Here is a 27017-nt window from a genome sequence, read left to right on the forward strand (position 1 = left end):
TTGAAATAGATCATTTAAAAATCACTCCGCATTGATCCCTCTACTTCATATTCTACAATTAGCAACTTGCCCCAAATAATCTCTACCCACTTGGAATATCACAAAACCCAACAGCTGTAAGAAGGGTTAATATAAGTTTTATTGACATACAGGTTATTAAACCATTCTTCCTTTACTATGGAGTTAGAGCCTTCCAGGCTCTTCCATGTGAGAGCTGGGGCCGGGGGTGGGGGTGGGGGGGACATGGTGGCCTCTCAATACCAGTGGGAAGGGCGTGGAGAGGTCTACAGCGTTCAAAGTTCAAACTCAAGTGGAATTGTGGAGAATTTAAAGTAATTAGAAGGGAGAACTACGAGATGTTTGGAAAATAACACCTATGTTGATAAGATTATTACACTGTACAGTCATTTTTTTAAAAGGTCAATTCGTCAGGAAGGTATTAAAAATCATAAATGTCTGTGTTCCATAGATGGAGATTTTAACAAGCTTCTCAAGTAATTGATAGAACAACTACCTAAAATATCAGCAAAGATGGAGATAATCTCAACACCACCATTAACCACTCTGGCCTAACTGATATTTATAGGACACTACACCTATAATACATGTTCTTTCCAAGTGTCCATGGAATGTTCAATAGGATATATTAAGTGCTGGACCATAAAACAAATCTCAGTACATTTTAAAAAATCGAAATCATACAGGATATGTTCTCTGATTTAAAAAATGGAATGAAGCCAGAGATCAATTGAGACTAAGATAACTAGGAAGTCCTCAAATATTTGAAACGAAGCAACATACTTCTAAAACGATTCATGAATCAAAGAAGAAATCACGAGGGGAGTGAGAAAGCATTTTGCCCTGAACGTTGATGAAAGTGCAACACGTCAAACGTTGTGGGATTCAGGGAAAGTAGTGCTTGGAGGCCAGTTTACAACTCTAAATGTTCACATTGGAAAAGTAAAAAGACCTAAAATTAATGATCTAAATTCTCATCTTAGGCAGCTAGGAAAAGAAGAGCAACATAAACCCAATATATAGAGAAGGAGAAAAATTGTGAAGAGCAGCAATCAGTGAACTAGAAAATGGACAGAGAAAATCCCTGAATGCAAAATACTAGTCTTTTCAAATAAAACTGATAAACTTGTAGCTCAGACAATCAAGACAAATTACCAACATCTAGATTAGAGGAGGGTTTTTCATTACCCTTCAGACATTTGAAAACGGTAATAAGAGACAGCTTTATGCCACTAAATGCAGCAACTTAGATGAAATTGACATGCTCACCAAGACACAAATGACCAAAACTGACCCAAGAAAAAGTGGAGAAGTTGAGTAGCCCCCTATCAGTTATGAAAATTAAATTTATAATTAAAAACTTTCCCATAAAGAAAACTAGAAGTTCAGATGGGTTCTCTAGTGAATTTTTTTTCAAACATTTATGGAAGAAATAGTACCAATTCTACCCCAAATTCTTTCTGAAAACATTATGGGAGGTAACACTTTCCAGGCTAGTATTACTGTGATATTCAAACCAGACAATTGTATTACAAAAAAAAGGAAAACTACAGATCTTGTTAACATAGATGTAAAAAGTCCTTACTATGATTTTACCAAGTCAATTTCAACAATATCGTATAAAGGATAATACATCATGAGCAGGTGGAGTTTATCTCAGAAATTTAAGGTTGGCTTAACATGAATCAGTGTAATCTACTACATTAAGAGAACAAAGTCGATAAATTGTATGATCATTTCAATAAATACATAAAAAGCATTTGAAAAAATTCAATACCCACTGAAGATAACAATACTCAGCAAACTAAGAATAAAAGGAAACTTGTCAATCTGGCCAAGGGCAGCTGTGAAAACTCAAGGCTAAGATGACACTCAGTGTTTTCTACCTAAAATCGTGAACAAGGCATGGATGCCTGTGTTTATCACTCCTATTCATCATTGTACTTGAAGTCCTAGCTAGTGCAACAAGGTAAGAAGAAATAGTAAAAGACTATTTTATATTTATATTATTTTCTGTATTTATATATTTTTATAATATTTAATATAGCATATTTAATATTATTATAAAAATAATAGAAGTGAAACTATTTCTATGTCAGACAACATGATTTTTCATGGAGAAAATCCTAAGAGAGTTACCAAAAAGCCACTAGAGTGTGTGAATTTAGCCAGATCATAGGCTACATGGTCAACATGAAAAATGAATTGTATTTCTTTTTTTTTTCCAGATGTCTTCTTTATTTATTTTATTTTATTTTTTTAAATTTACATCCAAATTAGTTAGCATATAGTGCAACAATGATTTCAGGAGTAGATTCCTTAATGCCCCTTACCCATTTAGCTCATTCCCCCCTCCCACAACCCCTCCAGTAACCCTCTCTTTGTTTTCCATATTTAAGAGTCTCTTATGTTTTACCCCCTCCCTGTTTTTATATTATTTTTGTTTCCCTTCCCTTATGTTCATCTATTTTGTCTCTTAAAGTCCTCATATGAGTGAAGTCATATGATATTTGTCTCTCTCTAATTTCACTTAGCTTAATACCCTCCAGTTCCATCCACGTAGTTGCAAATGGCAAGATTTCATTCTTTTTGATTGCCGAGTAATACTCCATTGTATATATATACCACCTCTTCCTTATCCATTCATCCATCGATGGACATTTGAGCTCTTTCCGTACTTTGGCTGTTGTCGATAGTGCTGCTATAAACATGGGGGTGCATGTGTCCCTTCGAAACAGCACACCTGTATCCTGTGGATAAATGCCTAGTAGTGCAATTGCTGGGTCATAGGGTAGTTCTATTTTTAATTTTTTTAGGAAGCTCCATACTGTTTTCCAGAGAGGCTACACCAGCTTGCATTCCCATAATTGTATAATTAGAAATCAATGGTAAGAAAAATGAAATCAAGTAAACAACTCCATTTAAAAAAGCATTAGAAGAGTCAATACATCTAACAAAATATAGGCAAGACTTATACACTAAAAACAGCAAACACTATAAAGAGAAATTAATTAAGATTTAAAAGGATACATATACCTGTTCATGGATTGCAAAACAACATCGTTAAGATGGCAGTCCTTTGATGAATTCAGTATGTGTTCAAAATCATAGCAGGCTTTTTTTTTTTAAAAGACATTTATAAGTTGATTCTGAAATTTGAATGGAAAAGCAAAGGACCTAGAATAAACAAAATAATTTTGAAAATGTAGGGCAAGGGTGGGTGGACTTTCACTACCTGATTCAAGATTCACTGCAAAACTACAGTAATCATGACAGTGTGATATTTGTGGACTGAAAGACATATAGACCAATGGGACAAACCAGAGGATCCAGAAATAGAACTATACATCTCTGACAAAGGTGCCAAAGTAATTCCATGAAGAAAGGATGATCACTTCAATAAATAGTGCAGCAGCAAATGGGTATCTGAATAGAAAGAACACAAAGTTTGTCACTCTTTTTACCCCATACAAAGGTTAACTTGAAGTGGATCATAGACCTGAATAGATGAGCTAAAACTATACATTTCTAGAAGAAGAGAGAAAACCCTGTGATATTGGGTTAGCCAAACATTTCTTAGATAAGACATAAAAAGCATGAACCACACAAAAACAAACAAACACAATAAACAATGATTATCTTAATCAGTATTAAAAGGATTTGCCCAATCAGGGGGCGCCTGGGTGGCTCAGTCACTTACGCATCTGACTCTTGGTTTTGGCTCAGGTCATGAGTTTGCGCCCTGCATCAGGCTCCACACTGTTAGTGTGTGAATCCCACTGCTTGGGATTCTCTCTTTCTCCTTCTCTCTGCCCCTCCCCTGCTTTGCGCATGCTCTCTCTCTCTAAATAAATAAAATCGAATTGAATAAAATAAAATAAAAAATAAAATAAATAAAAATCATAACGATACTCACTGAACTTGAAGAAAGAGTGGAGGACCTCAGTGAGACCCTCAAGGAAGAGATAGAAAACATAAAAAAGAACCAATCAGGGACGAATAACTCAATGAATGAAATGAAAAATACACCCACAAGAGAGAATAGATAGTAGACTAGAGAAAACAGAAGAATGGATCTGTGACCTGTAGGACAGAGTAATGGACAGCAGTCAAGCTGAACAGGAGAGAGAAGGACAAATGCAAAATGAAAATAGACTAAGTGAACTCAGTGACACCATCAAGTGTAGTAACATTGACATTATAGGGATCCCAGAAGGAGGAGAGAGAGAAAAAGGAATAGAAAATTTATTTGAAGAAATAATAGCTGAAAACTTCCTGAATCTAGAGAAGGAAAGAGAAATCCAGATCCAGGAACCACAGAGAACCCCCAACAAAGTCAACCCAAAGATGTCCATACCGAAATACATAGTAATTAAGATGGCAAAAAGTAGTGATCAAGATAAAAATTTAAAAGCAGCCAGAGAAAAGAATGCAGTAACATACAGGGGAAACCTCATAAGGTTATTAGCTGATTTTTCAGCAGAAACTTTGTAGGCCGGAAGGGAGTGTCATGATATATCCAAAGTGCTGAAAGAAAAAAAATTCTGCAGCCAAGAATACTCTATTCAGCAATGCTCTCATTCAGGATAGAAGAAGAGATTAAGAGTTTCCCAGACAAGCAAAAGTTAAAGAAATTCATGTCCATTAAGTCAGCCTGATAAGAAATTTAAAAGGGACTTTTTAAGTGGAAAGGAAAGACCATAAGTAGGAATAAGAAAGGTAGGAAGCACAAAAGCAGTAACATTAAATGTATCTGTAAAAATCAGTCAAGCGATTCACAAAATAAAAGATGTAAGGTATGACACCATATGCATAAAATGTGGAGTGGGGGGAGAAGAGTGAAGAATGGGTTCAAACTTAAGTGACCATCAACTTAATATAGACTGCTATATATAATACTAATGGCAACCACAAATCAAAAACCTGTAATAGATATGCAAAAAATAAAGAGAAAGAAATCTAAGTATATCACTAAAGAAAGCCAGCAAACCATGAGAGAAGAAAGGAACAGAGATGAACTACAAAAACAACCGGAAAACAAGTAACAAAATGGCAATAAATGCATACCTATCAATAATTAGTTTGAACGTAAATGGACTAAATGCCCCAATCAAAAGACATAGGGTGAAGGAATGGGTAAACAAACATGACTCATCTATATGCTGTCTACAAGTGACCCATTTCAGACCTAAAGACACCTGCAGATTTAAAGGGAAGGGATGGAAAAACATTTATCACGCAAATGGAAGTGAAAAGAAAGCCAGGGTAGCAACAGTTATATAAAGGACAAAATCGACTTTAAAACAAAGACTGTAACAAGGGACAAAGAAGGACACCATATAATCATAAAGGAGACAATCCAACAAGAAGATCTAACAATTGTAAATATTTACGCACCAACATGGAAGCACCCAAATACATAAAGCAGCTACTAACAAACAGAAAGGAACTAATCAATGGTAATGCAACAATAGTAGGGGACTTTAATGCCCTGTTTACATCAATGGACAGATCATCCAAACAGAAATCAATAAGGAGACAGTGACTTTGAATGACACATTGGAGCAGATGGATTTAACAGATATTTTGAGAACATTCCATTTTCACTTCTTTGATGTGTCTGTTGACCTTCTGGATGTCTTCTTTGGAAAAATGTCTGTTCGTGTCTGCTGCCCATTTTTAAACTGGATTATTGTATTACTATCAAGGAAATGCAAATCCAAACAACAATGAGATATCACCTCACACGTGTCAGAATAGCTAAAATCAAAAACAAAAGAAACAAAAAGTTTGGTGAGGATGTGGAGAAGAAACCCTCGTTCACTGTTGGTGGGAATGCAAGCTGGTGCAATCACAGGGGAGAACAGTACGGAGGTTCCTCAAAAAATTAAAAATAAAACTAACATATCCATTAATTCCACTGCTGGGTATTTAGCCAAAGAATATGAAAACATTTATTCAAAAAGGCATATGCACCCCTATGTTTATTGCAGCATTACTTAACAATAGCCAAATTATGGCAACAACCCAAGTTTCCATCGATAGATGAATGGATAAAGAAGCTGTGGTATGTATATAATGGAATACTATTCAGCCATAAAAAGAATGTAATCTTGCCATTTGCAACAACATGGATGTATCTAGAGAATATAATGCTAAGTGAAATAGGTCAATCAGAGAAATACAAATAAATACCACATGATTTCACTCTGATGTGGAATTTAAGAAACAAAACAGAAGAACAAAGAAAAAAAGAGACAGACCAAAAAAGAGTCTTAACTGTAGAGAACAAAGAGGTGGTTACCAGAGAGGAGGTGGGGGGGGGGATGGGTGAAATAGGTAATGGAGATTAAGAGTACGTTTATCATGATGAGCACTGAGTGATATATAGAACTGTTGGATCGCTATATTGTACACCTGAAACTAATATAACATTGTATGTCGACTGTACTGGAATTAAAAAAAAAATCTCCCTCCCGTGTACCCCTGTGTTTTTCTTTTTTTTTTTTTTTTTTAATTTTTTTTTTTCCACGTTTATTTATTTTTGGGACAGAGAGAGACAGAGCATGAACGGGGGAGGGGCAGAGAGAGAGAGGGAGACACAGAATCGGAAACAGGCTCCAGGCTCTGAGCCATCAGCCCAGAGCCTGACACGGGGCTCGAACTCTCGGACCGTGAGATCGTGACCTGGCTGAAGTCGGACGCTTAACCGACTGCGCCACCCAGGCGCCCCACCCCTGTGTTTTTCAAACTGCTGCTTCTATGGTGTATGTCAGAGGGGCTGTTTGTTGTGGTGTCTCCTTAAGGGGGAAGACCCAGCTTCCTCTTGCCCTCTGGCTCTCCTAGAGCCAAGCCTGCTGATTTTTAAAGTTCCAGGTATTAAGCCCCACTGATCGTAAGAACTTTCGAACTTAGGCCTCTCTGGCTTTCAAAGCCAGATATTGTGGAGGGTGGGGGTGGGGGAGGGGTTGTCTTCCTTGTGTGAGTCCCTTGTGCCTGGGTACCTGGCATGGGGTCTTCTCCTCTTCCCTCTCTGTGTCCCCAGCGTCCCTCCCTCCCCTGGACAGTCTCGGACAGTCCTGCATGTCTGTTAGGCTCCCAGCTGTATCTCTGCCCCTTCCTCCCTTCTTTGATGTAGCCTTTTTTCTACATTTAGCTGTGGAGAATCTGTCTGCCAGTGTTTGAGTCATTTTCTGGATTATATACAACTGACGTGGGTGTTGCCAATTTGTATCCATGGGATGAGAGGTGAGCCCAGGATTCTCATACCAAAATCTTCTGCCTTAACTCCGCTCTTTGAGAATTCTTGGCCTACTGCTGGAGTTCAGTTTTCTGGGTCTGTTAGGTCATTGTTACTCGTCCATCTGCTTTCCAGCTTCCCAAATTTTATTGCTGTTGTATGCTCTCCTAGTCTACCTGTCTAAGGTTTGTGATTGTTTAAAAAATATATTCCTTTACTGCAATTTTAACGAGGTTCGAGAGGGACTGAAGTTACATGCGTGTGTGCACTTTGCCTTCTTAACCCAGACTTCCATTGATATTTGATTAGTCATTCAGCAGAAAGCAGCAGTAATAATCCAGAGAAAATGAAAATAAACCTAAATGAGATATCCTTAAATAATCTTTGAAAAAGAGGTTTGCTAAATGTGAGAATTAGAACACTGAGCAATTATAGCATGTATGATATAATACACACTTTAGATTGTATTAAGGAAGCGTGTTTAAATATTAAAGGTAACTACAAAAAGAATAGAAGTTGAACGTATCACTTCCAAATTGACAAAGAGGATAAACGAAGTCAAGGGGGTTTCAGTCAGTCCAAAGAATGTGGGAAATAACGGGGCGCCTGGGTGGCTCAGTCGGTTAAGCGGCCGACTTCGGCTCAGGCCATGATCTCGCGGTCCGTGAGTTCGAGCCCCGCGTTGGGCTCTGTGCTGACAGCTCAGAGCCTGGAGCCTGTTTCAGATTCTGTGTCTCCCTCTCTCTGACCCTCCCCCATTCATGCTCTGTCTCTCTCTGTCTCAAAAATAAATAAACGTTAAAAAAAATTAAAAAAAAAAAGAATGTGGGAAATAACTAAAAAAGAAGCATAGAAAAATCAGGGTGCATAGAAAGCACAAGATAAGGATATTAGCAATTATAATAAACGCAGCTGGACGAAACTCACAAGGTAGAAAACAGAGATCGTGAAATTGGACTTTACAAAGATCCACCTTACACTGTACCAACAAATTCTGCCTTCAGATGATACACTGACCCCTTCTTACCACTTCTATACCCATCACCTTGGTCCAAGCCACTGTCCCAATCTCCCTGAACAACCATGGCGGCCTTGAACTCTCTGCTCCCGCGCTTGGTCCCCTGCTGTCTACTCTTCACACTACAGTCAGGAAGGATGATGTTAACAAGGTTAGGTCCGTCAGAGTGCTCCACTCCTCTGCTCAGAACCCCTCTTCTGAGGTCCCCAAGTCACTTAGGAAAAAAGTCCAAAGTACTTTTCTTAGCACAGCTTACAAGGCCCTAAGGGATCAGGTCTGTCACTTCCTGCCATTGTCCTTGGTCACATGCTGGCTTCCTTGCTGTTTTCGACTATGTCCTACATGCTTCTATTCAAGGTCTTTGTTCTTGCTCTCACCCCTGCTCTGGGGTGCTCTTCTTCCAAGTCCCCACAGCACTTAGAGACCTTATGTTTTAGATCTGGACCAGAGTGAGTCCTAATGTGGCAAGAAAGAAAGCATCTCGCAGATGATGCTGCCGTCCTGAACTGCCCCATGTTTTACCTGTGCCTTGTGAATCTCTGTTCTTGGAAGTTTGATACTAGGTAAGATCTCGGATTCTGGTGAATCTGACTTGATGATACAAGCCTTTGTGTTTTGTCAGTAGTATTCAACACGATCTGAAGTTCTCTATTTATGTGTCTGTCTCTCGCTTTTGTGATAGAAACTCCTTGAAGGTGCAAAGCTTATGCCTCGTACACCATTGCATCCTTAGCATGTAGAACAAAGCCCGACGTGTACTGGTTCAAGAAACTGCTCTCCTGTTTGCTGTGGGCCTGAGCAATAGTCTGGTTATAATTGTGTTTCTGACACCTTCTCTTCTGCCTCTGATACTTTCTAGACTCTACTTGTAAGACCTATTATCAGAATAGTAGCAAATGTGGAGATTAGGCTTACAAAGCACCGCAGAGATACTTCCTATAGGTCTGATTCATGTGCCCCAAAATTCCAAGTTTACGGGAAGTAAAAGTAATTAAAAACTCCTGTGAACTGGTCATCGTTCATTCGACAAATAATTATCAAGCATTTACTATGTGCTGGGTGTCAGGCATTCAGAGACACAAGACAACTGAAGAAACCCCATCCTAATTGGGCTCGGGATAGTTTCAAACCATTTAAATTCGTGAACATCGAAAATGTAAATACATAGGCATTAAAATATTCGAGATTGTATTCAGTCCTCTTCATTTTGCTAAATGAAGAAACTCACCCATAAATGAATGTTCAGTTGCATTTTCTGTGGTCAGTGATTTAATGTTAAATTAATAGTGGTGAGAAGCCTTTATGATGTCAATGTGTCAAATATTCCCTAGTAACCAGTTACAACAATGTAATGATTCTACTGAGTCATTTCCTGCATTTTTCATCTTGGATGAAAAATACCTTACCATACCAGACGTACCACAAGCCCCAAAGGTCCCAAATCACGGTTTCTCATTATTTTTAATTGGTTAAGTATCCTCAGAAATATTTTCTTTGAAACTTCAGAAATGGCTGTCTCGTTAGTAGAGTAAAATCTGCATAATCCACAAAAATTCCAGTGGGGATTTCCATCAGCCTGGACCTTAACTACATCATTCTCGTTTCCAGATGAGCCCTGAGATGTCACATCGTTCGGAATCCAACTGTGTCAGAGATTGGGAACGGGTGGGGATAATTATGTTCTGATTGTGAAGTAGCTGGTGACGTGAAATATTGTTATCTGTTATTTTTCCTCAACACCTTGGCATTGGAGGAGGTGGGGGAAAGAAGTAGATCTGCTCTAATTTGTGCTAATGTTAGATGCCGGAGGTAAGGATTTGTAGACCGAGAGGTACTTCGGAGATTATCTAGAAATGGCTACCAGCCATGATTTCTGAATGAAAATAGGTAAATGGCGGTGGGGGAGGGGAGTGGGGTGTTGAGAGGATTGTGTTGCACAAAGAATACACTGAGATTATCACTTATCTGTAGCTAGAAGAACAACAGTAAATGGTACGAAAGCAGCGGTCAACAGCAGGAAACAAAACCCAGAGAAATCGGTCAGTAAGTGTCGTTTTCCGTCTCTTACACAAATATGTAATATAAATACCTTTCATCATTTTATATAAACCAACCATAACAAGAGACTAATACAAGTTTTTATTTCAATGTTTATTGTGATAAAATAAGTAATACATTATAGAAAATTTTTAAAGAAATAGAGGAAAATCCTTTCCAATAATCCATCACCGTAATATAATCATTGTAATATTGTAGTGCACTTCCTTCCATATTATTTTCGTATGCCTGTTTTTAACATGACTGTATTCTTGTAGTACTGTTAGTTTAGCTGGAACCCCTTAACGCCTCCCCCGCTACAAGAGGATAAAAGGGGGAAATTGATAGCCATTGATGCCTGCATAACCTCAAGTTCTAGAAACACTCAGTTGGAAGGGAACGTAATGATCTGGCTTAGCTACCTGACGATTCTTAGCATCTCTGATGGTTGGTTCATTCCAACTTTTTTTGGATACTTACCTTAATAAATAATTTATAACCCAAACACATATCCTGATTTTTGTACAATAGTCTCTGGACTGTTTTGGAGTAAACAAATTTTCTTAAGTAGGTGGCTTTCCATTATATTTTTTTAAATGTTTATTTTTGAGAGAGAGACAGAGACAGAGAATGAGCAGGGGAAGGGCAAAGAGAGAGGGAGACAAAGAATCTGAAGCAGGCTCCAGGCTCTGAGCTGTCAGCACAGAGTGAGACATGAGACTCAAACTCGTGAGCCGCGAGATCATGATCTGAGCCGAAGTCGAACGCTCAACCGACTGAGCCACCCAGGAGCCCCTAAAGTAGGTGGCTTTAAGATTTTTCATTCGTAAAGATTTTTTTTTGGCAAATGCCAATGAATTTTTGTTAATAAAATATTCCGTCCAAGGTAGAGAAATACTTTCTAAATTGTACTTTTTTCTTTTTTTGCTTTGAGTCATGATTTGTATCAGAATTTGGATATGTGGTATTTGGAGCCTAACTTGAAATATCTCCTGGTTTTTGTTTTTATTTTTTAACCACAAAGAGTTAAAAAATGGTACATATATCTTCTTTGGTGACCTAGAACTAGGTGAAATGTAGGTGCTTTATAAACCATATTAACTACTGATATTATCTTGCTTTTGTGAAGCATGAAATCGTTCAATTTATTGACTGAGCGTTGTGTCACTGGGGAGAAATGAATTTTCACTGTGTGTTTTATTGCACCTACTCAGTGAGTTCAGCATTAAAATAAATAATGCTTTAATGAGAAAAGGGATGGCCTGATGATTTCACTGTGGGAATAAAGATGATTTCACTCTGGGGGCAGAGAACTCTGGGCTGTGGTCCCATCAAAGCACCTGACCGAATTATGGACAAGGTGGGCACTTCACCTCCCTGTGTCCGACTTTCTGCAGGAGCAAAATACATGAAGACAATTGACTTTGGCCAAAGTGGGGTGAGAAACCGTATTTGCCTCATGCTTCGAGACTGAGATACATGGCGATGTTTATAAAAATCCCACACCATCCATATTTACTGAGACTTCTTCATGCCGGGGAGAGGGTGCAGAGAGACTGGGGTGTCTGCAGGTGTGGTGGTAGCGGGGGGATCTTCCTACAAAGGGGTTTATTACATCTTCACAAATGCTGCCCAGGCCGCTTGCCAGTTGTGACCTCCTTTTCCGTACATTAGCCCTCCTCGTAGCTGAAACAAACCAGATTGTACCGGACTTTGCCTCATCCCTGTTGGTGGTAACATGATGTATTTGTTTGCTTTCTTTTTGTCTTTTGAAGAGGAGGGACGTGTTTGGTGGCTGGCTGTTACTCTCCCCCTGTCCTGCCAGTCAGCCCACAGAGGCACAGAGGGAGACAGCAGAGGGGGAGCGCACGCCCTGTCCTCTAGGCGGGGGCCGGGGCCGGGCACAAGGCACTAGGTAAGCCTAGCAATGGAGTACGTTCTCACCACACACCCTGTGGCATCTACAGGTGGAAGGTAGGACCAAACTCCCGTATGAACAAGTTAGGTCTGTTTGGTGGGGCCGGGAGGGGGTGCTTGAGATCTCAGCACCAGACATGGATTCTTTTAGAAGATGTCATTGCACGATACAGAACCAGATGTGCGCGCCCTCTTGATAGAAATCATCATACTCATAACAAGAGACTCACGGTTGGGGCGCCTGGGTGGCTCAGTCGGTTGGGTGTCCGACTCTTGGTTTCGGCTCAGGTCACGATCTCCTGGTTCGTGGGTTCGAGCCCCGCATTGGGCTCTGCACTGACCTTGCAGAGCCTGCTTGGGATTCTCTCTCTCTCCCTCTCTCTCTGCCCCCCCCAATAAATAAATTAATTTAATTTAATTAAAAAAAAAGAGAGGTTCACAGTTCACAGAACACCTCATATCATCTCATGTAAACTTCACAGCAACTGTGTGAGATAGACCGGCCACTTGCCCTGTTACAGGTGAGGACGCAAAGGGGTGTGTTGGTCAGAATATTTTAAACTATCCTTGGTCTAACATGGTGAATATGTTGATATTTTTCCGTGAGAAAGGCAACATCTATTTTTTAAAGAAACTTCCCAATACAAAGAGAAGTGTTTTCCCAGTATGACTTTGGTTGAATGAAGAAATGGCAATGAATTCCTAGTTTTTCCCAACATGTCTGCTGTAACATGGGAGTCCTTCTTGAGTTCACTTCATTATAAGTCAGGTTATTGATTTAAATTTTTTTATGTTTATTTATTTCTGAGACAGAGAGAGACAGAGCATGAGCAGAGGAGGGGCAGAGAGAGAGGGAGACACAGAATCCAAAGCAGGCTCCAGGCTCTGAGCTGTCAGCACAGAGCCCCAAGCAGGGCTGGAACTCAAGGACTGTGAGATCATGACCTGAGCCAAAGTCGGATGCTTCACCACCTGAGCCACCTGGGGGACCCATAAGTCAGTTAATTGAGTTTTCTCTTGGAGAAAGTAGGTCTGGGCTGTGTTATTTTCTCCATATCAGCTCTGTAAAATCAGTTCTGAATTTAGAATATCTGCTTTGTTAATTTCCAGTTGGTAAGTATAGGAACTTAAGCTTGATAGGGATTCAAAAGTCTTTGGGTTACAATGTATCATGCATACTTAGAATGTGTGTGTGTGTGTGTGTGTGTGTGTGTGTGTGTGTGTGTGTTTGGTAGGGTTACTGTGATAAGAGTACCACAAACAGTAACTTAGACGACAGGAATTTATTATCTGACAGTCCTGCGGGCTAGATGTACAAAGTCAAGGCATGGGCTGGGTTGTTTCCTTCTGGTCTGTGAGGGAAGGATCTATTCCAGGCCTTTCTCTGTGGCTTGGAGATAGCGGTCTTCAGGTTCACATGGCATTCTCCCTGTGTGCATGTTTTTCTGTTTAAATTTCCCCTTTTTATAAGGACACCGGTCATTTTAACTTGATCACCTCTGTAAATACCCTCTCTCCACATAAATCACATTCTGAGGTATGGCCATTAGGACTCCAACATAGGAATTTGGGGAGGACACAACTCAACCCACAAGTCATTCTGTCTCTCTCTATACCTGTGGATATATCCTCCTTCTACACCTCCCCCCACACGTATATAATTCGATATTTGATATATTTCTGTTAAATCTTTTTTTTAATGTTTTTATTTATTTTTCAGAAAGAGAGACAGACAGAGCATGAGCAGGGGAGGGGCAGAGAGAGAGGGAGACACAGAATCTAAAGCAGGCTCCGGGCTCTGAGCTGTCAGCACAGAGCCTGATGCAGGGCTTGAAACACAAACTGTGAGATCATGACCTGAGCCGAAGTTGGATGCTTAACCAACTGAGCCACCCAAGCACCCCTGTTTCTATGAAATCTTAATGGTGTTTTAGTATGTGGGTCTAAATAACCTTTGAGCCATTATCGCATGACATTTCTAGAACATAGTATTTTTGTCCTATCTTACTTGTGGCCTCGTAACATTAACTAGCTTGTCCTACACCAGAAATAACAGAACCACATCTTAGCCTTCCCTCTCCCCATTCGTATTTCCAGATTCCTCCCTTCTCTTCTGGTTTCTTCTTTATGATAGAAAAATATACCATATTTTCAAAATGACTTTTAGGGGCACCTGGGGTGGCTCCGTCGGTTGAGCATCCAACTTTGGCTCAGGTCATGATCTCACGGTTCATGAGTTCGAGCCCCATCCCCTTCTCTCTTCGCCCCTCCTCCACTCATGCTCTCTCTCTCTCTCTCTTAAAAATAAATACACATTTAAAAAATTAAAAACAAATAAAAATGACTTTTAGAAAAATGAATGGAATCCAAATAAAGCATAGAGTTTACCGAATACTGATGTATTAATATCACTTCATTAATTGTGACAATGAGCCAACTAGCATTGTGCCATGGAAGTGGAAGGATTAACAATAGGGGAAAATGGGTGGGGGTATATGGGAACCGTGTACTATCTTCACAGCTTTGCTCTAAATCTAAAACTATTCTAAAATAAAAAAGTTGTTTTAAATGCTAAAAAACCTTCTCTAATACAAAATAGTTTTTAGTCCAAAACAGTTTATTAATACTATTCATTTAGAATTATCATATAATTGGGGCACCCAAGTGGCTCAGTCGGTTGAGCGTCTGACTTTGGCTCAGGTCATGATCCCCCTGTTCGTGGGTTCGAGTCCCGCGTCGGGCTCTGTGCTGGCAGCTCGGAGCCTGGATCCAGCTTCGGATTCTGTGTCTCCCCCTCTCTTCACCCCTCCCTTGCTTGTGCTCTGTCTCTCTCTCTCAAAAATAAATAAAACATTAAAAAAAAGAATTATTATTTAATTGCATCGTTTTTATGCCATTGCTTCTGCATCTTTGTGTACAAAAGAATGGATGAGATGTGGCCTCTAGAGGACAGTGTTGGGTCATAGAAAGATTTTCACATTCTGCCCAAGTTGAAGGTGGACTTTATTTTTCTTCTTACTTTTTAACCGTAAGTCCTCTGTTTATTCATTATCCGTCTTAAAAATAAAATAAAATGTATGCATCTCCTGCCATCCTGGTTCGCCGGAGATCTGCTTTAACCTGCTGTTTTTGTGCAGTTTTGGCTCTCACAGATAGATCGGACCAGAATGATCGCAGTTTTCGCCCCAGCGTTGCGAGCCCCCAGGGGGATCGTGGAAATCATGTGGGAGCCAGGAGAGCCTTACGGGGCACATGCTATGTGTTGTGAATTCTCACGTGGTGGACAGAGTGAGCTATAGAGCTGAGCTTTGGAGAACCTCCAGACCATTTGTAGATTGATGAGGATGCTCATAAAATATAGAGGAGTTTTGATCTTTCAAGGTCGAGACTGTTTGCTCCACGGTGATTTATTTGTGGGGGATGCGGAGAGAGGGAGGCAAGCCATTGATCGCCCCGGCTTCTGGAGCAAATTGGTAAAGTGATCAGCATAGAAACTCGCCATTTTAATTTAAAAATTATCCCTCCAAAGGTAGTCTCATGAGATGGACATTTGATTTTTAAGAGGCTCCCGGGGTTGGGAGTCACAGTGCTACTCAAACACATCGGAGCCAGATGAACATTAATTTGCAAAATCTCGCCTTGTACCGAGAGGCAGCTGCTGAGACAATTGTTCGCGTATTGACGGGCTCAGAGAGTCCGAAGTATCATTGTGTCATGAGATGGGTGACATTTTCTGTTGATAGTGGAGTCCGAGGGCTCCGCTCATACCAGGTGAGCCTCTGAGCTTCTAGTATAAACATTAAAAAATAGTTGTCATCGGGACCGCAGTGTGTTCCACTTAGCAGCAACCTATAGATTTCTTATTTTTTGTTCAAAGAATGAATCTGTTAAAAGGTCCTGTGTTGAATTGGGATCTATGAGCCTTTTAATAGGACTTTTGAAAAGGAGTGGAAAATTTACAGCTCCTCGTAAGTAGCCTGACATGAAAGTTAAGATCAATAGTGTTTTGTTCGGCCACACCGTTGACGTTGAATCTATGTGTGGGAGTCTCTCATTCTCGTTTAACAGTGCCAGGTACCCAAATTTCTCTTCCTCGGGTGTAGTGTTTTATTTAGCAGTGGTATAACAAAGTTCCATTAACCATGTGGGCATTTAGTAAATATTATGGTGATTTGATATGTACTCTGGTCCTTGAGACATGATTGGTCCCCTAATCGGGGCCCTTCTCCGGTGTTCCTCATCACAGGGGAGAGCATCACTGCATCCCGTCTCTGCAAGTCAGAGTCCTTGACTCCTCTCTTGGTTCTCATCTCTGCCCATAATAGATGCAGCTCTGCCCTATTACTTTTACTTCTTAAATCTTTCTTGAAACCATCCACTTCTTTGTCATGGCCACCACTCTATTCCAAACTCTGTCACAGCTGCTGAGCCCACGGCAGAAGCCGCTTTGCCCCCAACCAGTGTGATCATTTACACACACACATCTACGAGGCCTTCGGGGATCTCCCGTTGGTCTTAGGATGACAACTAGAGTCACTTTCATGGATGATAAGACCCAGCAAGCTCCGGTTCCTGTCTCTCCCTCCAGCTTCATCTGGAAACGTCCTCCATCTTGCTCCCGAGCACCCCCCCCTTCAGCCTCCTGGCTTCCACGGGGTCTTAGTGCATCCTGTTTCCTCTACGTGGAGTCTCGTCTCTGCTGGCTTTGTCTAAGTACCTTCTACTCACCCTTTATAAATCAGCTCCAGTGTGATTTCCTCGTGTGTGCCTTTCCTGATCTGACCTACAACTGCCCTTTGCTCTATGCTCTAATAGACCCATTCTCCTTCACTTCATTGTTTATAATTAGACACTCAGCTCTGTTGTTTTTTGATTAATATGGGTCTCCACTAATGAATATAAGCTCTACGAGCAGGGACCATACCCAAGTATGCTCATTATCAAATCCCTAGCACTTGGCACAGTGCTTGGAAAAGGAGTTGCTCAGTACACTTGCTGAAGTAATACATGGCTATTATTTTTTCTTTTCTTTTCGTTTCTTTCTTCTTTTTTTTTTTTTACATGGCTATTCATTATGGAATGTTTAGGTAGAGGAAGAAGAACCCACTGGATACATTCGATTTGAAAAATTTCTTCCAGTGATGACTGAAGTACTCCTGGAAAGAAGGTAAGAGGGTACATGCAGTTGTGGAGGTAGTGATTAGAATTATCTTAATTTAAAAAAACTTGGCTTTTTCACTTTGTATATTCTTTTTAAAAAAAATTTTTTTATATTTATTTTTGAGAAACAGAGACAAAGCGTGAGCGGGGGAGGGGCAGAGAGAGAAGGAGACACAGAATCTGAAGCAGGCTCCAGGCTCTGAGCAAGAGGTCAACACAGAGCCCGAGGCGGGGCTCGAACCCACGAACTGTGCGATCATGACCTGAGCCGAAGTCGGACGCTCAACCGACTGAGCCACCCAGGCGCCCCTCATTTTGTATATTTTATTCAACCAACCAGTGTTTATCCTGGGATAGCTTCCTTCTGACTTTTCACTATACTTTTTTTTTAATTATTTTTTTTTAAGTTTATTTATTTATTTTGAGAGAGAAAGAAAAAGGGGGGGGAGAGAGAGAGTGAGACAAGTAGGGGAGGACCAGAGAGAGAGGGAGGGAGAGAGAATCCCAAGCAGGCTCGGCACTGACAGCATGGAGCCCGATGCAGGCCTCGAACTCACAAACTGTGAGATCGTGACCTGAGCCGAAGCCAAGAGCTGGACACTTGACTGACTGATCTGTCCAGGCGCCCCAGTCACTGCATTCTGAACGGCCATTTGGCATATGCTTAGAAATATCAACCATGTTTATACTAATCTGATAAGCAAAGTGTAATTACAGAGGCAAAAGGCTACCAAAAGCGTAAACCAACAACAGATTTATTATCTTCTGTTTTGAATCATCACTGAGACTTAACCCTAATTACTCTTCTAAAGGCCGTGTAGCGTTAGCTTACCCCAGTTGGTTTACTGTAGAAATTTTATTTCCCGAGAAGTGGATTTTCATCATGGTGAAAAAGATGAATAGATAACATCACGTGATTTTGAACTAAATATTTTCTTTGGGTGTGAATCGCTTTCGACTTTCATATCTCGAAATCCAAAACTGTTTCAGTGAGGGAAGTACTATTATCCTTGTATATGAGCAGCTGCTATTTTGTTCTATGTGATCGTTTATTGTGTAGAGACTGAGCTAAATACTGTGACATTTGCTCCCTTTACTGCATAATTAGATACAGACCAATTCCAGAGGATATCCTTCTTCGAGCGTTTGAGGTGTGTAAGCTCCAGATTTTATATGTATTTATGTGAAAAATTCATCATATGGAATTTATTCACCAAACCAAACATACAATATCCACCTTTTCTTTTAGGTATTAGATCCATCTAAACGTGGGTTTCTTTTGAAGGAAGAACTGATCAAATATATGACTGAAGAAGGTAAGAGTGATTTATTACTTCTTTTTAAACTGTGACTTATTTAAGTGATTAATAATTTAACAACAATTATGGAAAAGTTCTAGGGGATGCTTTCATTATTAAAAATTTTTTAATATTTATTTTTGAGAGAGAGCGAGAGAGAGAGAGAGAGAGAGAGAGAGAATGTGTGAGCAGGGGAGGGGCAGAGAGAGAGGGAGACCCAGAATCCGAAGCAGGCTCCAAGCTCTGAGCTGTCAGCACAGAGCCCGACGCGGGGCTCGAACCCACGAACCGCGAGATCACGACCTGAGCCAAAGTCGGATGCTCAACTGACTGAGTCATCCAGGCGCCCCTAGGAGATGCTTTTAAATCAATCATTCTGGTTCAAAGAGTTATTGACTACTGTTATTTTGGTTTTGGAATGGGTTCTGTTTTGTGGGGGTAAGAGGACAAAGGGTGGGTTAAGGGGAGAGTGACAGTTGCTGTATAGGATTTTGTAACGTATGATGAAACTTCTACAAATTGAAGGCACTCCATTCGCTTAGAGTATTTTCAGAATAAAAGCTACGCCCTTGGAAGACATGAACTATCAACTATAAATCAGTGCCTGTGACTAGATTGAAGATTTGAATTAGGTTATGGTAAAATTCCTTTTCAAAGAGCTTTTCAGTTGATGAACTTACAGATAATACAGACTCAGTTGAATGGAATTCACACGGAAACTTCCAGTTCTTTATGCTGGCGGCGTTCTGTATTTGCTTTGACCTTGACCTACACATGCCCAGTTACCCATAACACTGTTTTCTTGAGGCACTCTCTCTGCTCAGGCGGATGTGTAAGTTCGTCTTCCTTGGACTTCTGTGGCCTGATGGTCACTCTCCTGAAACCGTGCCCATCTGGGTCACGTTCCTTCCTCCCATATGAGGTTAGGGTTCTGTCTCCTTTGTTCCGTTCGCTGGTTTGCGGGTTGAGTCCCGCATGATGCACAGTTGCCATCACTAGAGACAGAACCAAAAGTGCAAGTGACTGTGAGGACTGGAGACCAAGACTGTCCACCGGCACAGCTGGTTGGGCCACGCTGACCTGACCCACCACGAGGTGAGGCTACGGGCAACGAGGACAAGAATGACTTGGCTATCATGGCTGCCACCAAGCACTCTTGTGACACTGTAACAAATATCTTCAAAAAATTGTTTTTAATGTTTATCTATCTTTAAGAGAGAGAGAGACAGAGCACGATCGGGGGAGAGGCAGGGAGAGAGGCAGACACGGAATCTGAAGCAGGTTCCAGGCCCTGAGCCGTCAGCACAGAGCCCGACTCGGGGCTCAAACTCACAAACCGGGAGATCTGAGCCAAGGTCAGATGCTCAACAGACTGAGCCACCCAGGTGCCCTGAGAGCAACAGTAAAGTCTTATGCGTTATAGCCCCACCCCCCCGCCACAGTAAGTCTCAACAAATGTGGGTTGAATTATTAAAGGAATGAGCAGGGGCGCCTGGGTGGCTCAGTGGGTTAAGCAACTGACTTGGGCTCGGGTCATGATCTCACGGTTGGTGAGTTCGAGCCCCGCGTCGGGCTCTGTGCGGACGGCTCGGAGCCTGGAGCCCGCTTCGGATTCTGTGTCTCCCCCTCTCTCTACCCCTCCCCTGCTCATGCTCTGTGTCTTTCTGTCTCTCCATAATAAATAAACATTTAAAAAAAAATAAAAAATAAATGAGCCGATGAAAGAAGGATTCGTGAAGGGGCCCGATGGAGAGAGATAGGTACTGACAACATAGTGTGAACAGAGGTGGGGAGGCGGAAGTGAGCGTGATATCTCCGTATCACGGAGACTGTGAGGGGAGAGCGAGTGGGGGCCTTGCTGGCCAACAGCAGGAGCCAACCCTGGGTAGATCTGTGGGCTAGCCTGTTGAGGCCTGGGCTCAGGGCTCGGGACTCACCCTGTGGGCACCACAGGAGCATGGCGGGGTGTTGAGCAGATGGTCCTTACGGGGCAGAAGGGATTGTTGGAAGGCCAGTCTGGTGCTGGCGGCTTGTTGGACAATTAAGGTCAGGAGGCTACTGCGGCTTTGGGAAGGTGCCCTAGCGAGGTTAGTCTGGAGCCAGCAGGCGGAATGGAAAGGAGAGATGGGTACAGGGGGCCCCCCGGGTGGCTCAGTCGGTTAAGAGTCCGACTTCCGCTCAGGTCATGATCTCACGGTTCTTGAGTTCAAGCCCCGCGTTGGGTTCTGTGCTGTCATCACAGAGCCCGCTTCGGATCTTCTGTGTCGTCTCTCTGCCCCTCCCCCACTCACGGGCTCGCTCTTTCTCTCTCTCTCTCTCTCTCTCAAAAATAAATAAACTGAAAAAAAAAGAGAGAGAGGTACAGTAGGCCTGTTTACAGCAGGATCCGTGGGTCTCGATGAGTAACAGCACGTAGGGAACAAAGGTGGGAGCGAGGCAGGAGTAACAGGGCCTTGACTCGGATGATGGGTGTCACGGGAATGCTGTTGACTGACACCGAGATATCAGAAGCAGACTGCCTCGGACACAGAGATAAGGGGATGTTTCACAACATCCACAGACTATTAGGTTGGGAAGATGCATTCTGGCTGCCCGGGATGTCATATGAAACACATGATAAGCCGCAGCGAACCAAATTCCTGAAAGACGTCCAGGCGTGTGATGGTGTCAGACAGTATTTAGCAGCAGGGAAGGTCTCCAAAACTTTGTTTCAACAAATACATGTTGCCACCTGTGTGCCAGAATGTTCTAAGTGTTAGTTAGATAATAACATGTTGAGTCCTCATAACAACCGCATTAGATGGCTGCCGTGATTATCTTCTCCATTTCGCAGGGAGGAAAACTGAGACACAGAGAGCTTAAGTGATTCGCCCAGGATCTTAAAGTTAATGAGACAGCTAAGCATTTGAACCCAGGTAGTCTGCCTCCCAAGATTGTGCTTTAAAAAAAAAATGTTTATTTATTCATTGAGAGACAGAGAGAGAGAGAGAGAGAGAGAGAGAGAGAATCCCAAGCAGGCTGCACGCTGTCAGCATAGAGCCTGATGCGGGACATGATCTCACATGAGATCATGACCTGAACTGAAATCAAGAGTCAGACGCTTAACCGACTGAGCCACCCAGGTGCCCCCACAAGATTGTGCTTTTAATCATTAAGCTATTCCGTTCCTATCCTTTTTTTTTTTTTTTTTTTTTTTTTTTTTTTGGGACAGAGAGAGACAGAGCATGAACGGGGAGGGGCAGAGAGAGAGGGAGACACAGAATCGGAAATAGGCTCCAGGCTCCGAGCCATCAGCCCAGAGCCCGACGCGGGGCTCGAACTCCCGGACCGCGAGATCGTGACCTGGCTGAAGTCGGACGCTTAACCGACTGCGCCACCCAGGCACCCCTCCTATCCTTAATCAAACACTGTGTACCTCCTTCCTTGCCCACGGAAGCGGTGTGACTGCCTTCTGGATTGTACTGTGAGCAGCGCCGTGTTCTGAGCGGTCGAGTGTAGTCCTCGAGGTCATGGACCTTGAGCTGGACTAGGCATGCAGATCCCAGCTCTGCCACTCATTGGCCGGGGCGGGTGGCCTCGCGTCTCTGTGTGCCGGTTCCCCTTCTGTAAGTGGGGCAGCCATCCTTCCGTCTTGTGAGGCGCTTGGGAGGTTAACTTCGTGCGTCTCAACACGTGGTTGTTACCAGTGCTCTGTGCAGGACCTCCACGGTGCCCGTCGGAGTTCATTGGCAGTGGAGTTTCCATTTAATCAGGTGTAAGAAAGATGTTAGGCTGCGTAAGCGTTCTGTCTTTTCTCAGGACGTAAGTACGGTTTTGAGAACTCGACACATTGCCCTTGTTTGATAATCTGTTATCGTTGTCCTCACGATCCCCACTTGAATGATTTCTGTGATTTTAGCTGGATTCCGACCTGGAAAACATCGTGTGTCGTGGCAGGTGAAAAACTCGGAAGATAAGTGATCCTCAGGCCTTAGTAACTCACCGGCTCAGAGAAGCGTCTTTTGGGGGAAAGTGGCGATTTGGACGTTTCTGTATTTTTGCTTAATATCAGGACAAAGTTCTTTCTTAAGTAGTTGGCAACCTTTCCGGCATTCCTCCTGAGTTTGCTTCTCATCTTGGTGGCATCAGGGTCCAAGATGACCCTCAGCTGTTCCCTGGATCCAGCAAAATCCACAGATTTTCTCTGCAACTTTTGCTTTCGTGTGACAGCAACGCTGGGCCAGACTATAACAGAGAGGACCGTTTTGACCCGGAGGATGAGTGGCATCTGTCCGTGGGTTCAGCTGGCATCATGAAGCTGGTCGAGCTGGTCAGGGAGTATTCAGAGACCTCACTTCAGCAATTTTGTTTTTTTTTATTTTAATTTTTTTTTTTTTTCAACGTTTATTTATTTTTGGGACAGAGAGAGACAGAGCATGAACGGGGGAGGGGCAGAGAGAGGGAGACACAGAATCGGAAACAGGCTCCAGGCTCTGAGCCATCAGCCCAGAGCCCGACGCGGGGCTCGAACTCACGGACCGCGAGATCGTGACCTGGCTGAAGTCGGACGCTTAACCGACTGCGCCACCCAGGCGCCCCATCACTTCAGCAATTTTGAAGAGACTTCACTTCTCTTCAGCAATTTTGCATCACGCCCGTTTAATCCCTTCGTCACGGCCTTGCTCAATATAATGATTAGACTCCCTAGAAAAGTGAGCCTTCGGGTGAAGGCAATTCCAATAGTTTTAATTTAAATAAATAAGCAACCTTATTCAGGGGGGTCTTAATGTTCTCCCGCTGTTCTGGCCGGAGTGATCGATGCTATAGGTCACTTGAGCTGTGATGTCTGCAAGGCAGACTAAGTCCCAAGTCGGCCAGGAGTACAACTGCCTGCTCTTTGAGTGTCTGGACGGTCGTGATGTGCTGGCTCCGGGGCCCCAGGGAGAGGAACCAGCGACACGGCGGGGACCTGGGGGGGCTCCGTGGCGATTAAGCTGGTCGGCGGAAAGAGAAAGAAAAAGATCAGAGGATCGTAAATGATGAATTTCCCTTCTTGTCCTTCCCAGGTGAGCCTTTCTCTCAGGAGGAAATGGAAGAAATGTTGTCTGCTGCAATTGATCCAGAATCGAATTCAGTTCATTACAAGGACTATATAGCAATGATGGTGATAGATGAAAGTTAAGTGCCTTGAAGACTTAATTTCTAACCGAGAGGCTGATTTTAAAAATGGCTTGTCCTTGTGAATTTCGCGTTTTATCTTATAATTCCTGTATACGCTAATTAATGCCCAGTAACAACTATTTCAAGACACTTTGTTCTTTAAAGATGATCATTACGCTGTAAAACACAGATTTATTTGGTGTGGTCTAGCCTTATGGAATGACAAATTGCTAATTATTTTAAAGCTTGTTCTTAAAACGTTTTAACATTGTCCGTGGATCGTTGTTAATTTCCCCGCAATAAAACTCAGGTGACCTTCCAATTAATTAAGCTGAAAAAATGAAGAATGACCAGAATGACCCCAGGTTTGGCATAGAAGGATCTTGGAATGGGGCAGAATGAGCACAAACCGAAAATGAGTAGTAGCATGGGGAAAGCCACAAACAACTAATGCTTTGGCATCTGAACGTGGAAGGGGCGTGATTGAAATAAATATTGATAATTAATTGCTTATGAGTGTCGATTATAAGTCTCATTTGACATGATATTAACCCAGCTAAAGGAGTTGAGGTAATTGAATGTAGAGAGGAGAGAACTGAATGGAGGGGCGCCTGGGTGGCTCAGTCGGTTAAACGTCCCACTTCGGCTCAGGTCATGATTTTGAGGCTCGCGGGTTCAAGCCCCGTGTCGGGCTCTGTGCGGACAGCTCGAAGCCTGGAGCCTGCTTCAGATTCTGTCTCCCTCGCTTTCTGCCCCATCCCACTCTCACTCTGTCTCTCTCTCTGTCCCCCTCCCCTGCTCACGCTTTCTCTGTCTCTCAAAAATGAATAAATGTTAAAAAAAATTAAAAAAAGAAGACTGAATGGAAATTGATAATGCGAGGAAGTGGCAATTCTCTTCTGTCTTTAGAGTTCTTACCTGTTCACGATAGCTGCCGTGAGAGTATTGTCCTGACTACTGAGTGAGAATATCGAGAAATTCTGTGGTGTGCAGGAGGTATAGCTGTTGAAAGAGCAGAATAAAGTTATCTGAACACAAGGAATCATGATGGAGAAAGGCCCAGGAACTTACAAGCAAAGGGGGAAATAAGGCAAAGGAAAATGAATAGTCTCCCATAACCTGTCTAGCCTTTCATGTGCATGCATTCCACACACAGGGATCTCTCTGTATTTTTTTATTTTTTAAATTTTTATTATTTAAAACATTTTTATTATTATTTTAAAATTGTTTATAATTTTTTAAATTTACATCCAAATTAGTTAGCATATAGTGCAACAGTGATTTCAGGAGTAGATTCCTTAGTGCCCCTGACCCATTGAGCCCAGCCCCCCTCCCACAACCCCTCTAGGAACCCTCAGTTTGTTCTCCATATTTAAGAGTCTCTTATGTTTTGTCCCCCTCCCTGTTTTTATATTATTTTTGCTTCCCTTCCCTTATGTTCATCTGTTTTGTTTCTTAAAGTCCTCATATGAGTGAAGTCATATGATATTTGTCTTTCTCTGACTAATTTCGCTTAGCATAATACCCTCTAGTTCCATCCATGCAAATTTTTATTTTTTTTAATGTTTATTTTTGAGAGAGAGAGAGAGAGAGAGGGAGAATGAGCAGGGGAGGGGCAGAGAGAAAGGGAGACACAGAATCCGAAGCAGGTTCCAGGCTCTGAGCTGTCCACATAGAGCCTGATGAGGGGCTCAAACCGAGATCGTGACCTGAGCTGAAGTCAGATGCTTAACTGACCAAGCCACCCAGGCACCCCTATTTTTTATTTTTTAATTAATGTTTTTTATCTATTTTTGAGAGACAGCGCGAGCAGGGGAGGGGTGGAGAGAGAGGGAGACAGAGGATCCAAAGCGGGCTCTGCACTGACAGAGCTCGAACCCATGAACCATGAGATCATGACCTGAGCCAAAGTCAGATGCTCAACCGACTGAGCCACTCAGGCACCCCCCACAGTGATCTCTATTTAAAGATGCTTCACCCCTACGTGTGTGTGTACACACACACACACACACACACATACACATAAACATTTGATGTTGCTTATGATTCTTCCTCCTAGGCATGCAAGAGAGGGGCTGCTACCCAAGAAACTGTGACTATTTGTCCATTCATTCATGAAACATTTACTGAGTATTCTTGGTGTGTTAGGAACTAGAGGGGCAAGGTGGCGCTGTCCCTAACTAATCGAGGTCCCCAACCGATCGAGGTCCCCAACTAATCGAGGTCCCCAACTGATCGAGGTCCCTGTTTAGTGAAGGAGATCTGCAAGTCAGTCAACAACCACATTTCAGGCTGGGGCACATTCAGGGGGCTATGGAAGTGTAAAAGAGGGGTGGCTCACTCAGCCTGGCGGGTGAGTTTCCGGGAGAGGAGAGGGTCTGGTGAGCAGAGAAGGAGTCCCAGAGTAGGTAACACCTGCGGTAAAGACAAGTAGTTTACTGAGCTGGTGGCAGGACACGGGGTATTTCCACAGGGGACCAGTGAGTGCAAAAACCCTGGGGGTGTCATGAAACATGAAGCAATCTGGGAACTTAAGGTGGTGTAGTGTGTTTGGTGTGGATTTGGGGGAACATGATGAAAGATGAAGTTGGGGCGGTAGACGGGGGCTGTATCCTTGAGGATATCGGGTTAGGCGTGCAGTTAGGGTCTTAGTGTTAGAATTTCGACTTTTTCTGGTGATCATCGAGAAGGAGCATTTGTAAGTAGCATGGAAAATAGATCCGGGGGAGTCGAGACTAGAAAGAAGCAGAGAGACCAGCTGGTAAACGACGTGGCTGGTGGGAGGACATAGGTGGGGAAAAGTCTGGCCGGAGTCCCAGGTTTCTGACTTGGACAGCGGGCAGATCGTAGAGCCACGAATTCAGCTAGGAAATCCAGGAAGCAAGTCAGGGTTGGTGGGCAAAATGGCGAGCTTGGCGGTGGACGTCTAGGGCTTGAGGAGCGATACATCCAACAACCAGTTGGATGGGTAAGAGGAAAATCTGGCCAGAGACTTGGATTTCGGAAGGGAGGAGGGGCAGAGCCCAAGGGGAAGGTCAGCACTTAAGGGAGGGCAGGGGAGGAGGGGCTGACAGACTGGGCAGGAGAAGCCTGAGGGGGGAAAGCAGGAGAGAAGCGTCAGGAAGCCAAGTGGGAGAGGATCGCAAGGATCTCAAGGCTGTAGCGAGGGCAGGGAAGTTAAAGACGGAGG

General features: G+C 42.7%; 1 protein-coding gene across 2 annotated transcripts in view; it reads left to right on the top strand.

Annotated features, from left to right (window-relative positions):
- EFCAB2 (EF-hand calcium binding domain 2) overlaps positions 1–24338 on the top strand; it is a 132209-nt gene extending 107871 nt beyond the window's left edge. Inside the window, exons 4-8 of one of the 2 annotated variants that reach the window (XR_006961661.1) lie at positions 17318–17397; positions 18499–18541; positions 18640–18706; positions 22587–22997; positions 23734–23813. Coding sequence is in view for 1 of the 2 variants with exons in the window: in XM_047077112.1 (XP_046933068.1) it covers positions 17318–17397; positions 18499–18541; positions 18640–18706; positions 23734–23849 (306 nt within the window). In the remaining variant the exon portion in view is untranslated. Of the gene's footprint in view, positions 1–17317; positions 17398–18498; positions 18542–18639; positions 18707–22586; positions 22998–23733 lie in introns of both variants that reach the window. The other variant, XM_047077112.1, reaches the window with a different exon arrangement.
- Positions 24339–27017: the final 2679 nt, after the last annotated feature.

The sequence above is a fragment of the Lynx rufus genome, unplaced genomic scaffold (assembly GCF_022079265.1).
Source record: "Lynx rufus isolate CCGP_SWC_20201006 ecotype Redwood Valley unplaced genomic scaffold, mLynRuf1.p SCAF_15, whole genome shotgun sequence".
Lineage (NCBI taxonomy): Eukaryota > Metazoa > Chordata > Mammalia > Carnivora > Felidae > Lynx > Lynx rufus.